This window comes from Mesocricetus auratus, unplaced genomic scaffold, assembly GCF_017639785.1.
Source record: "Mesocricetus auratus isolate SY011 unplaced genomic scaffold, BCM_Maur_2.0 Super-Scaffold_4256, whole genome shotgun sequence".
Classification (NCBI taxonomy): domain Eukaryota; kingdom Metazoa; phylum Chordata; class Mammalia; order Rodentia; family Cricetidae; genus Mesocricetus; species Mesocricetus auratus.
In genome coordinates, this window is record NW_024429182.1 from 53,600,544 (window position 1) to 53,614,314 (window position 13,771).

Genomic DNA, 13,771 nt, shown 5'->3' on the forward strand with positions numbered 1-13,771 from the left:
AAGTCCTTCAACAAACCTACCCTCCTAATCCTTCCCAGACAGTTTACCAAGTGGGATGAAGCATGCAAATATGAGTCCTTGGGGACCAATCTTATTCAAACCACCACAATGTGTCATCCATGTTCAAAGATACAGGGTATTTTTCTTCCCAATCCTTTTAGATTCTTTTTCCAGATGCAAAAGAAAATTACCCATCATTCTTTTAGGTCACAATCATCCAACATCCAGTTTTTATTCCTAGTATTAATGCCTTTGAATGATACTCACATGGCTCAGTTCACCTCCAAAAAGAGCTTGTCTGGTAGAAAGAGAGAAAAGGGAGACATTCACTAACAAATCTAAATAACACTTGTCTAAGTGCACCAGTTAGTAAAAGAGAGTAGGCATACAGGCCTGTCCGATGATGGACAGAGAAGAAAGAGACAGTACAGAATGATGGAAAGAAGGACGGCAGGTAAGAGAACAAAATGGAGACCAGGTACAAGGTATGGGGAGCAAAGAGACTGGGACTGAAGAGTGCAGCTGTCTAGAAAGGCTTGTACATCATGTGAACCCTCTTCAATTTGCTTAAATACAAAACATCTTTACTCAACACTGGTTTTGTTTGTTTTGTTTTCAGATAGGGTCTCATGTAACCTAGGCTGGCTCTATACATAGGCACTACAACCCTGAACTTCTGATCTTTCTGCTTCTAATCCTGCTGGGATTATAGTGTGCAATATCTTGCCCTATTCTATGAAGTGCTAGGATGGAACCTTCAACTTTGTGCTTACTAGGCAAATACTCTGCCAACAATTCTCAAACTATCCTTAAATTTAGATGCCAGACATAGAATGCCTACTAGATGGCTAAGTGGGTAAAAATGTTTACTGTCAAGCTTGATAACCTGAGTTCCATACCTGGGACTTTAGTTTTTTATTTCTGAGACAGAGTTTCTCTGTAGCTTTGGAGCCTGTCCTGGAACTCACTCAGTAGACCAGACTGGCCTTGAACTCAGAGATCCACCTGCCTCTGCCTCCTGAGTGGTGGGATCAAAGGCATGCACCACCCCATCTGGCTGAGAGCAGACTCTTTAAGCTATTCTTTGACCTACACACATACGCAAGCGTATACTTACACATACACTCATGACATGCAAGACCTCTTCCCCAACAAGAGGAAAGAAAAATAAAAAGCTGAGTGTGATGGTGCATGCCTTTAATCCAGCATTCAAGAGGTCTACAGAGTCAGATCTCTAGGAGTTCCAGGCTAGCCTAGTCTACATAATGAGGTCTAGGCCAGCCAAGGCTGCATAGTGAGATCCTGTCTCAAAATCAAACAAACAAAAAAACAGAAGGAGGAGGAGGAGGAAGAGGGGGAGGAAGAGGAGGAAAAGCATAGGAAATACATGCTTGTGACCACTGAGAAGGCACAACAGGTAAAGATGACTAGTGTCAAGCCTGTCAACCTGAGTTCCATCTGTGTGACCCACATGGGGAAGAAGAAAATCTTCTTTCACAGGTTGTCCTCTTGTCTCCATATGCATGCTTTGAAATAGCCAAATAAACTGGTGGTGCACGCCTTTAATCCCAGCATTTGGGAGACAGCGGCAGCAGATCTATGTAGTTCTAGGCCAGCCTGGTCTACACAGCGAGTTCTAGGACAGCCTCTAAAACAATACAGAGAAACCCTGTCTCAAAAAACAAAAACAAACAAACAAACAAAAAGCACATGCTTATTATCCTAGTTTTTTAGGAAGCTGAGACAGAAAGATGTTTTGAACCCAAGACTTTGGGGCTAATCTTAGTTATATAGTGACACTTTATGACAGAGAGAGATCATGAACAGTAGCTATTATGTGGCAGACACTGCACTTTAAGAGGTGATTCATTTCACAACTGAGACCTAGAAGGACTCATTAGGAAGGAGTATCAGAAACCTACAGGATGGCCATTCTGTTTCTGAGCTGTTGAGCCACTGAAGATCATGTTGTCTCCTGAGTAATCTTCAAGGCTACCTTTTCTGTTCTGGATCAGATCTACTGTTTTGGGAACAGCCTTGTTTCCTCTTTAAAATTAAAGAATAAATTAGAAATAGCTTAATACAGTTAGAAACAAAGCTTTTATTTCATCCTTAACCTCTTCATTTCCCCAAATACACACAAAAAAGTGGGTGGCCTTGGTATTTTTAAGATTTCCTTTAAAAATAGCTTTAAAAATTCTCTGGATGCCTGTGTCTTGGGAGGTGGTATGTATACATGAGTGCAGTTACTGGTAAAGGCCAAAAGGGGGTGTCAAGATACCCTGAAGCTGTAGTTACAGGCTGTTATGAGTGCTGGGAACCAAACTGATATTCTCTGCAAGAGCAGCACATAGTCTTATCAGCATTTACTGGTATTACTTCTGAGAAAACAAAACTATGTGGTGGTACACATATGTTATCCCAACACTTCAGAGGCCAGCTTGATTTACAGGAGTTCCAGGTCAGCCAGGGCTCTGTTACACAGAGAAACTCTTGTCTCAGAAAACAAACAAGCAAGCAAAGACAGACAGACATTGGAGCTGGCAAGACAGCTCAGTTGATAAAGTACTCACCTATGCTTGACTCCCACAACCTATATAAGAAGGGAAGGGTGTTCAAAGTGAATGCTTGTTTATTTATTTATTTAAGACAGGCTTTCTCTGTCACAGCTCTGGCTGTCCTGAAACTTCCTTTGTAGACTAGGTTGGCTTCAGACTCACAGAGATTCACCTGCCTATAGAGTGCTGGGATTAACGTCAAGTGCCACCATTGATGGACGAAGCATATCCTCGGGTTCCCAGGCTAGCCAGCTTAGTCTACTTGGGAATTCCAGATCAGTGGGAGACTTTGTCTGTAAAAGAAGAAGAAAGAGACAAGGTAGATGCTGCCTGAGGAATGACACTCAAGATTGTCCTCTATATATACCTTGCCACTATACACCATACATAGGCTCACAGGTAATTGTGTGTGTGGGTGTACATATTTTCTATGAGCAAATGCAAACACAGATACTGGCACACGTGTGCATAAAAAGCAGAAATGAATTTACAAATTAAGACACCAGGTCATTCTAGATGAACTATTTTCTCAAAGCTTCTAGATTTTTTTCCCTTCCTTCTTATAAACCACTTATCTCCTCTCCCTTTAGCTGAAGTTGAAGCTACACAGTTCAAAGGTCTAGTGCCCTTCTTGGGGAATTGCCCCAGCTCTAGTCTTTCTACAATGGTTTTTTAAAGCCAAAACAATTGTCCTCATAGATCTGCCCCTACCCATCGAGTCACTATGACTGGGGGGGATATGACTGGCTATTTGCCTACCTCTTATTGCCTATCTGCCTATCTCTATCTGTACATCTGCTTTGGTACATTTACCAAGCCAACCTGTAGAGACATCATTAGGTGTATTTGTTTAAATAGTTAATTCCCCTATTGCAGAGTAGTCAACAAATGATTTTCAACTGAAAGAGTTGGGATATAAGCCGGGCGTTGGTGGCGCACGCCTTTAATCCCAGCACTCGGGAGGCAGAGGCAGGCGGATCTCTGTGAGTTCGAGGCCAGCCTGGTCTACAGAGTGAGTTCAGGGACAGCCTCCAAAGCCACAGAGAAACCCTGTCTCGAAAAACCAAAAAAAAAAAAAAAAAAAAAAAAGAGTTGGGATATAATTTGGCAAACCTTGTTCTATTTGTAGTTCTGTTCAAAATAAATACTATGAATTGAAATTTTTTTTTTTTGGTTTTTTCGAGACAAGGTTTCTCTGTGGCTTTGGAAGCTGTCCTGGAACTCACTCTGTAGACCAGGCTGGCCTCGAACTCACAGAGATCCGCCTGCCTCTGCCTCCCGAGTGCTGGGATTAAAGGCGTGCGCCACCAACGCCCGGCTTGAATTGAATTTATTCTGGAGCCTTCCTTGTTTTTTTTTTTTTTCCCCGAGACAGGGTTTCTCTGTATTGTTTTGGAGCCTGTCCTGGAACTCACTCTGTAGACCAGGCTTGGTCTCAAACTCACAGAGATCCACCTGCCTCTGCCTCCTGAGTGCTGGGATTAAAGGCGTGTGCCACCGCTGACCGGCTTTCCTTGGTTTTCCTACAGTACACATGAATTAAACTTGCAAAAGGTCCCTTACAATGGGAAGACAAAGTTGAGTTACATCTAGAGATCCTAACCTCCTCTGAGGCAGGATCTTGCTATATACAGTCCATGTTAGTCTTGAAATCATTATGCAGCTCAGACTGAAGATCCTTCTGCATCACTCACCTCCCAGCACTGGAATTACAGGTTGTATGTACCATGTGGGGCCTTTCTTTCTTCCTTTTTTCCCTCTAAGTATTAAGTATTTCTGGATAGAGAGAACTAAACAAAGGGAATAGCAATGAGACCCAACACTCAATTAGTCTGATAGAAGCAAAATTTCCTTTAAAACAAGCGGCTGCCGGGCATTGGTGGTGCATGCGTTTAATCCTAGCACTTGGGAGGCAGAGGCGGGCAGATCTCTGTGAGTTTGAGACCAGCCTGGTCTACAGAGCAGGTTCCAGGACAGGCTCCAAAACAACACAGAGAAGCCCTGTCTCGAAACACCAAAACAAAACAAAACAAACAAAAAAACAAGTGGCTGAGATTTTTGTTTTGTAGCTTCAGAAAGTCAGATGTCTTTGGGGGCTATACCTGTAATTGAATGTAAAAGACCATTGTCTTTTGTTGAGATAAGGTTGTACTATGTAGCCCAGGTTGGCCTAGAACTCGTTATCTAACCCAGGTTGGCTTTTAACTCATGGGAATCTTTTTGCCTCAACCTCTGTGAGGCACCACACCTAGGTAAGAATAATACTTTTAAACATATTTTATTGTAGCCTAAAGACTGAAAAAGCCTTAAATCTGGTAAAGTTTCAACAATTATCTCTCAGTAGCAATGGCCTAAAAAATTAAGTCTGAAAAGCAATTGGTATCAGAATAAAGAAAGACTTTGCTCCGTAACTGGCTGCAAGATGATGAATCCATACTAACCAATCATTTTTGCTGTGAGAGGTTTCTGTTGGCAGTTGCGAAACGGTGGACCTCTTTCTTCCAGTAATTATGCCTGCGGTTTAATCTTATATTCCAATTGTCTATCTTTAAAACAAGTTTAAAAACACAAAGATGTGAAACAAAGCAGAGAATGCCTGTAAAAATCCTGTGTGCTTTAGCAAAACCTTGTGTTTTATTAAATAATACTTTGGGTTTAAGGAGTGTTTTTACCCCAGTTCAAACTGTGATAGAAAAAGAAAGTATCATTTTTCCAACTGTCGATAACTAACGTCTTCCTAGAAGACCTAGAAGGCTGCTTATGAACGGTTTTTGGTAGATACACACCGTGCTCTTCAATTCCAGACTCATCAGGATCAAGCTGAAGAGTCGGAAACTAAGACTAGGAGAAAAAGATTTGTATGACACCACTCAGCAAGGGGAAGGTGCCAACCTCAAGCACTTGGATGTGTAGCGTCCAGGCCACCGTCCTTTGTGGGATTTACAATTTAAACGGGCCTCAAAGCACGAGATTGGCTGGGGAACTGCCCTGAGCGCAGTTGGGCTGCTCTTATGGCATTGCTCTGTTACCTCTGGCTGGGCTCCGTCGACGTCCGAAGCCTGCTAGCCCGTCGGGCAGCTGTCGAGCCATGGGAGCCCGTTCGTGGGCAGGGCCGGGCAGCTTGGGCCGCCGCTGCCCCATCGCTGACCCTCGCGCGAAGCTGCGCACACAGACTGGAGACATTTTCCAGGCTGGGCCTCCCGTACACGCCGCGGCCCTTGGGTTAGGGGCGGCCCGCGCCCCTCTCAGTGGGGGGCGCCCCGACTCGCCGGGGGCGGGGTCACGTCCCACCCGGGCCGCCGAGGGCACCGGCGTTACGGAAACCTGAGCGTGGCCAACAGCGGGGGCTTCCTGGGCCACCTCCCCAGGCGCCTGTGACCCGCGGTGGGTGCGCTGGCCGCCGCCACCCCCGAGCCGTCGTGGATCCCACTCTCGCGCACAGCACCTGTGGACGCCCTTGTCAAGCGTCTGGAGCTCCCCCGAGGGAGCCGAGCCCAGGACAGACATGCTACTACTCCCGTTTCCTGCCCCTTCGGAGCGGCAAGGAGTGGGTGAGGCGGAACCGGGTCGCTGCACTGAGGAGCCCCCAGTGCTAAGGGCGGCCAGGCCCTGCAGCGGGGGTGCTGGGGCCTACTCCGGGATGGCGAGCAGGTGGGCCTTGGTCCACCGGCCGGCGCGTGAGGGAGGGCGCCCGGCGGGAATACGGTGCTTCTCTGCGCCCCCTCGGTCTGAGCAGGCCCGAGCGCGGCGCCCGGGTCTGGCCCACTCCCCTGGCATGACCCCGGGGCACCCCGCGTTGAGGCGGCCAACGGCTGCCCTGGCCCAGGCCGCCTGGCCCTCAGTCGTCTGACTGACTGGCTGCCTAGGGCAGAGACGCCTGTAGGGGAAGGGGCGATGCTTCCTACTGCTTGTGGGGGGGATGTTGTGTTTTGTGGGGGTCGAGGGTCACAGCCCTCCCTGGAGTGGTGGGGGAGGGCGGCTGGCGCAGCTGGCCGGCGATGGGCGGGGTCACAGGCGAAGTTGTGTGTGTGTGTGTGTGTGTGCGCGCGCGTGCGTGCCCGTCCGCCCGCGTGTGCGTGTGTGCTGAGTGCGAGTGTGGGGGAGGGAGCTCGCGGAGGCGGCTCGCAGCTTGCGCGCAGGCGCAGGCATCCAGCCGTGCTGGAGACCTGGAAGGAGGCGGGCAGGGAGCGGGGGCGGTAGGCCGGCCAGAGGGCTTGCGGGCTGACGCGAGGTGGGGAGGGCGGGGAACCGCGTCGGCGTCGCGGGGCGCGGGCGATTCGAGGCCGACGCATCCGCGCGTGCGCGCGCCGGCGGTGTGTCCGCGTTAGAGGGGAGTGACGCGTGCGCGTTCTCGTGCGTCCCGGAGAGCGGTAAGAAGCGCAGGGAGGCTTGAAGGAGGTGGGGGTGGAGAGACGACGGGTGGGGGGGGGTGGCGAGGGGAGGCGCCTGCGCAGTAAGCCCGGAGGAGCTGTGTGTATGTGAGAATCTGACGGGTTCAAAATGGCGGCGGCTGCTTCAGCGGATCCTCCTGTGTGAGGGAAACAACACCCCTCCCCAGCAGCAGCGGCGGCAGCGGCGGGTCGCAGAGCATCTTTCCAGCTCCTGGGCCTGTCGCAGCTGTTTCTCTCCCGGGCAGGGGGCTCTTCTGGTGGAAGGGCAACGACCGGGGGCCCATCCCCCGGAGTCCCTCCTCTGCGACTGGGGAGTAGCCGGGGGGTGGGGGGATCGTCCCGCAGCGCGGAGCCCCGGCTTAGGGGACGACGCAAAGGCAGCCGGGGGCCCCCAGTCAGAGCACTTCGCTGCTCCCGCCCCCTCCGCCCCCCGGGGCCGGGGCCCGCGTTCCGGGGGGCCGGGCGGCGCGGGGAGCGTCGGCCGGGTGGATCTCAGCTGATCGGCCGCGTCTTCTGGGCTTCGGAAGCGTCTGTGGTCGGCCGGGGGTACCCAGAGGAGGGTGTTCCTCGCGGCCGGGTTGGCCCGGGTCTCGAGTTGGGGCTGCTGACCGCCGGCCCGGGGGAGTCGCCGAGTGGTCTTGCTCTCCTCTCCTAACGCCTCGGACTCCGAGTCCGTAAAACCAGAAGAGGAGGTTTGATTCAGTAACTGTTTCCTCTTTTCCGGGTCGCTCTGACCCTTCTCTGGATACTGGGTTAATACACAGAGAAACCGAAGACGACGTTAGGGATTAAATTTTTTTCTGGTTTTGGATCTTCTCTCTTGGACAAGAACTCAAGAACAAAATTCCCGGTGAGATTTCCCTTCCCCCCTCCCCCGCCCTGGGAAGTTTGGTTCCCTGTCTTATCTAAAGACTTGATGTAAAGTTTTTATTTCTTTGCAAGGGGTGAACCATAGAAACGCCTTTTCCCCGGGGGAGCAGTCGAGATTTGCTGCTTTCCTGTCCAGCCCTGGCGGCACTCGTCCAGGGGGTCGGACTGTGTCCCTCGCGACCGAGGCAGAGGAGGGCAGTGCCAGGGACTGCTCTCGCAAAACTATGTCATCGGGTCCTCTGACAGGATTCCGTTAACGTGGCCGTAATATATTTAAAGAGAGGAAAACATTTGCATTCCCAATGGAAGCCATTATCCAGTAGAAAGAATATTTAGAGAAATGAAAACCCTTGCTTGGTGTTATGGATTGATTGGCTCGCCAACCTGTCTTTATTTAATAGATGTTTCAGTCGTTTGATTTATTATTTATACCCGTCTAGATCAGATGGTGTTTTTGCCGCCGTATTGCAACTCTCAAATTTGTTTCCTAGTTGTACACCTTGTGTTGAGGTGGATGGTACTACTGGGAAAGCAACAATTATGCACAGCCTTGCTAGAAGGATGTGGGGCATTGGTTTGGAGTATCTGTAAAGCCTCCTTTCTTGCCCTCCTTTTATGAAAGTAACTTGCTCTTTTTGCTCATAGTTTGTCGTTACTTGTTTGAGAAATCATTTGTTTAGCATCTGGATTAATTTTGTTCGTACTTCCCAACTGATCATTCAGGCTCTAGAAATAAAAGTCCTTGTTGGGTTTGGTGGCGAGCACCTTTGATCCCAGCACTCGGGAAGCAGAGGCAGTAGGGTCTCTGAAGTTTGAGGCCAGCCTGATCTACGTAGTTCCAAGACAACCAAGGCTATGTTGAGAGATCCTGTCTCCAAAAAAAAAAGTCCTGAGTCGTCTTTTTTCTCCTTCTATTTATTTATTTGTTTGTTTGTTTGTTTGTTGCTAGTGTTGCCAGGAAGGAGGGTTTTGCTAACTGCATTCTCATGGGCAGAAACAAACGATGTGGCCTGGTCCTAAGGAACTGAAACCAACGTGTCCTTTTCCTTAGGCCTCCTATACTTGTGATGTGATTAATGTTGACAAGACATGGCACCATTTGCCCAAGAGGGTAAAGGTTCCAAATTCATGAAAAGGATTCTCAGCCTTTAACTTAATGAGAAGAAAGGATAAGTTTGAGAATGAGTTCTTATTTCTGTTCATTTCCTTTGCAATTTGATTCCTAAGGAGGAAGAAGAGGAAGGCAGTCCCTGAGTGGTTTCTTTACAGTACTTTCATTTGAAGAGTAAGAGATGGAACCTGAAGAAGAAAGGATTCGTTACAGCCAGAGATTGGTTAGTATTTTCATCTCTCTTCTTTTGGAAGTAGTTATTTTAGATGGCTTTGCTGTGTGCCAAAGGAGGGGTGAAGGTATAATATTATCTTGTGTTTTTTTGTATAGTAGTTAGAATCTTAATTCATCCTGTTTTGAAATGGAGTTACAGCCTAAACTTTTATAGAAATCATTGCATATATTGCAAATCAAAGGTTTTTGTGGATTGCAACTTGACTAATATTAATGTGGAATACTGATATTGTTGTAAATTTAATTGAATACATTACATTAAAATGTAAATTTTAGGAACAAACCAAAGAAGGCTAGTTTTATTAAATATATTAGTATTACTTGACTATTAAAAGTTTGTAGTTTTTGAGCTGAGGTGTTTAATAATTAGCTTTTTTTTTTTTTGCTAAGTTACCAGTGGTTATTTTAATAAGTTAACAGTTTGTAAATTTGGAGGATTGTTGAGGGGATTGATTGAGAACAATACTGGATGCTGATAAAGTTCTGTGTCTTAATATTTTGGAAAGAATTTATGAGACATGTTACTGAAAGAAAATTTTGTCATACTTTGTAGGGATTAGCTTGTATGTGCATACGTGCACTTGGATATTTTTAGTTCTGCTTTCCTCTCAGGGTTGTCTCTATTGGAGTTTAAGAAATTGTGGGGTTTTTTTTCTCCTTAGTCATAGAGACCTTTATTAGTATTATTCACCATGTATTTGTTTTGAAGGTTTAAATATGTATTTGTAGAATGGAATAGGAGGAGAGCCACAAAATGGTATATGAAATCTGCCGAACTGAATGACTTAGACTATTAGTGAAGAATTTATGTGGTTTTATTTGGCTCTGTGTTTAGACTGTGTTTGGAAAAGTGAGTGAATAGTTCCCTAATCTATTTTCTGATGATCTTCACTCTTAGAGAAAACACTGTAGCTTTTTTTTTTTTAATTTGTTTTTTTGAGATACTTTATCACACTGTAGCCTGGGGTGACCTGGAATTTTTGACAGTCCTCTTTTCTCAATGTCATGAATGCTAGGGTTTCAGGTGTGAACTACTTTGCCTGCTTTCTTTTTGCTTTTTCTTTTGTTAATGTTGTTGTTAAAAAGGTTTGATGCGGAAGACTAGAGAGATGGCTCAGTGTTTAAGAGCATTTGCTGTTCTTGTAGAGGACCTGGTTTAATTTCCAGGATCACATGAAGACTCACAACTAACTGTAACTCCAGTTCCAGAGGCTCTGGTACCTTCTTCTGACCACTTGGGTACTAAGAAGGCAAAACACAGAAAATATAAATATCTAATTTTTAACGGTTTGACATGTATTGGCAAGTATATCTAACATATGTTTTGTTCTGGTCAGTTGTGTTTCAGGGATTTGTTTTATATCCCTAAATACATACCCATTTATAAGATTTTATGCTGGGTGGTGGTGGCACACACCTTAAATACTGCAGCACTTGGGAGGTAGAGAGAGGAAGATCTCTTGAGTTAGAGATCAACTTTGGTCTACAAGAGTGAGTTCCAGGACAGCCAGGGGAAATCTACCTACCTGCCTGCCTGCCTGCCTGCCCGTCCATAAGTAAATATTTGTACAATATATGCATAAAATCCTTTTTTTTTTTTTTCTTTTTCCCCTTGAGACTGGGTTTCTCTTGTGTGGTCCTGGCTGTTCTGGAACTCACTCTGTGGCCCAGGTTGGCTCTAACTCAGATCCACCTGTCTCTGCCTCCTGAGTGCTGGGATTAAAGGCATGTGCTACCACACCCAGTCAAATATTTGTCTATGAATACATATAGTTAAAATGAATTTACATGTCTGTCTGTCTCATGCATACAGATGCCACAGAGGCCAGAAAAAGGCTCTGGATTCCTGAAATTGGAGTACAGACTTTTGTGAGCCACTGTGTTGGTGTAGGTTTGTAGTGATCCTGCCTCTCCCACTATCTTGAGTGTTAGAATTAGAAGCACTATACTTGGGTTTTAAGTAAGATGAACTTTTTTTGTTTGTTTTGTTTTGTTTTGTTTTTCGAGACAGGATTTCTCTGGCTTTGGGGGCTGTCCTGGAACTAGCTCTTGTAGACAGGCTGGTCTCAAACTCACAGATCCGCCTGCCTCTGCCTCCTGAGTGCTGGGATTAAAGGTGTGTGTTACCACTGCCCGTCCTGATAAACTATTTTTAAGTGAAATTTAAGACAGGAAGGTTCATTTCCCAGCCACCACCCCATGGTGACTCACAACTGCTTGTAACTCTGGTTCCAGAGGTTCTGATGCCCTGTTAACATCTGCATGGGCTCTTGCATGCACATGCTACACAATACATGCTACACACACACACACACACACACACACACACACACACACACATACACACACACTAAATGTAAAAAAAAAATGAAAATACTGATTCTGTTTTTTCTTGTCCTTAAAGAGTTACAGATAAAGATAAAAGAAGTATCAGTGTGATAGGAAAAACGATTCATTGTTATTGACTAATAGCATACATTAGTTGAATGTGCAGTTGATTCTTTATGAGTTGCTAATTCAACCAGCCATGGTCCACTAACACTTAAATGTGTCTGTGTTGACCATGTACAGACATCTTTGTTAAGATTCCCATACAATTCAGTTAATGATTACAGTAATAGGTCATATAATAACATTGAAGACAAATATACTATGTGTATTGTGTACCTGTCATGAGTTAGCAGTGTAGTAAATTGTCTGTAGATTTGTGTAAGTATGCTCTATGATGTTAGCAGGATAGTGAAATTACCCACCTAAGGGTACATTCTCAATGTCTTGTTTTAAGAGTGTATCTCTGTCTTTAAGTGATGGAAAATGATTTGCTAATTTATTTTTCAGCAGCCTTTATGGTGTATTCTTTGATTGTGTTTCGTTTTTTTAAAGCAGGATTTCTCTGTCTTATTCTGGCTGTTGCTCTGTAGACCAGGCTGGCCTTAGATTCAGAGATCTGCCTGCACACTCCCCCCCCACCCACAAACACACCCATTGAAGGCTTGCACCACTACTGCCCAGCTAAGGTGGATTCTATGATTCCCTTTTACAGATTTGGAAACAGGCATACTGCCTGAAGTAATTTCTCCTGGGTTATCTAGCTAAGAAGGGACAGAGCTACAATTCAAAGATGAGTCTGGTTAAGCTCTACTAAACTGTTCAACTTTATTGGTGGTACTTTCTATGTTCTGATGATGAATGAATTTCAGGTATTTACCAAATTATCTTTCTCTTTCAGGAGATCCATTCAATTAAATGTTTGTTGAGCACTTATGCTGAGCCAGACACTTAAATTTTCAAATACTGTAGTGTCAGGTACTGCTGAACACTTTGATAAGTTATGAGGGTGATGAGATGCTTGTAGAGTTGGGAATGCTTTTTTAGATTGGGTTGTCAGTGAAAGATTCTCTGAGAGGATGGCATTTTATATTGAGACTTGAAGCTACTCTTGTGGAATTAGCTAATTCGAAGTCTTAAATAGGAATGAATGAGAAAGTATCAGTAACATTTAACCATGTATCAGACTGTATGCAAGGCTCTTAGGATAGAGTAATATGCAAAATATACATTGTTTGCCTTGGAATCTCTACTTTGGTTCAAACATTAAACAAACATATGTACTAGTTATAGTTATACAGAGGGCTACAAGGTAATCTAGCACATAGTCAGTGTATAATAGTGACCTAATCTAGTCTACACTTAGTAATGGGGTATCAGAAGACACTTTTGCTAAGAGTGTTTAATGTTGAGACCCGAAGGATGAGGTGAGAAAGATGTAACTAGCAAAATGGAGGAGTGATTATTGCACATACAAAAAAATCCTAAAGCTGGAAAGGATTTGACATTTTTGAGAGACCTCTCAAGCAATTAAATGCTAACTAAAAAGGTCAGTATAACTATAGAGATGTAAGTGAAGGAGTTAGACTATTGACAAAGTATTATGGATGTGGTGGGAAGACAGGGACTGAACAGAGTAATAATGTTTAGATTATGGTATCTGACTGAATTGCAGAAATGATTGGAGTTACTATACTTACACAAACCCAGGCAGAGTACAGGAATGAAAGCCACAAAGAAACCCTGCTGCAAAAACCCAACAACAACAACAAAAAAGGAATGAATGTAAAGGAGGTAGGTGTAGCTGAGTCTAGGTTTCCTCCTTTGTGGCTCATAGTGTAGTGCATTCATTAAGGCACACTGTTTTACCTTTGTTTGTTTTCTGAGACAGTTTCTCTGTATTGCTCTAGCTATCCTGGAATTCACTTTGTAGACCAGGCTGGTCTTGAACTCACAGAGATCTACCTGCCTTTGCCTCCTAATTACTGGGATTAAAGGTGTGTGCCACCATGTCAGACTGTTTCATTCTCTAAAGTCAATTTTCAGTAATTGTATATTGAAGGAAACCTCTTGGACCCTTGTTTTCCCTGTGCCTCAGGATATCTAACTGAATATAAGATGGAAAATTCAAGTTTTGTCTATTTAGTATATTCCTGCAGCCAAGTATGATTCTTTTTCATGGCATATACATAACATGGTACCATTTATATCAACTCTCATATTGCTGGCTGGTTAACTGAATACACCAAGGTCAAACTATAATGTAACACAATTAATTT

At 45.0% G+C, this 13,771-nt stretch overlaps 2 protein-coding genes across 6 annotated transcripts in view; one reads left to right on the forward strand and one right to left on the reverse strand.

Moving 5' to 3' along the window:
- Window positions 1–200: 200 nt before the first annotated feature.
- LOC106021491 (translation initiation factor IF-2) lies at window positions 201–6,927 on the reverse strand. Of its 4 annotated transcripts, XR_005878562.1 has the most exons (4): window positions 5,588–6,927; window positions 5,000–5,104; window positions 4,253–4,348; window positions 201–2,851 (listed from the first exon to the last, which is right to left on the reverse strand). XR_005878562.1 is itself a non-coding variant. In XM_013116536.3 (2 exons), the coding sequence occupies exons 1-2, from the start codon at window positions 6,063–6,065 to the stop codon at window positions 2,835–2,837; spliced, it is 495 nt and encodes a 164-aa protein (XP_012971990.1). In that variant the 3' UTR covers window positions 201–2,834. The 4 variants fall into 4 exon arrangements, 1 of the variants encoding a protein (XP_012971990.1); XR_005878563.1 differs by lacking the exon at window positions 4,253–4,348 and having other exon boundaries at window positions 5,000–5,100; XR_005878561.1 differs by lacking the exon at window positions 4,253–4,348.
- Kdm2a (lysine demethylase 2A) overlaps window positions 6,076–13,771 on the forward strand; it is a 74,365-nt gene continuing 66,669 nt past the window's right edge. The window contains exons 1-2 of one of the 2 annotated variants that reach the window (XM_040750141.1): window positions 6,076–6,209; window positions 9,047–9,153. In XM_040750141.1, the coding sequence (XP_040606075.1) occupies window positions 9,112–9,153 (42 nt within the window). In that variant the 5' untranslated portion in view covers window positions 6,076–6,209; window positions 9,047–9,111. Of the gene's footprint in view, window positions 6,210–7,023; window positions 7,800–9,046; window positions 9,154–13,771 lie in introns of those variants that run through there. The other variant, XM_040750137.1, reaches the window with a different exon arrangement.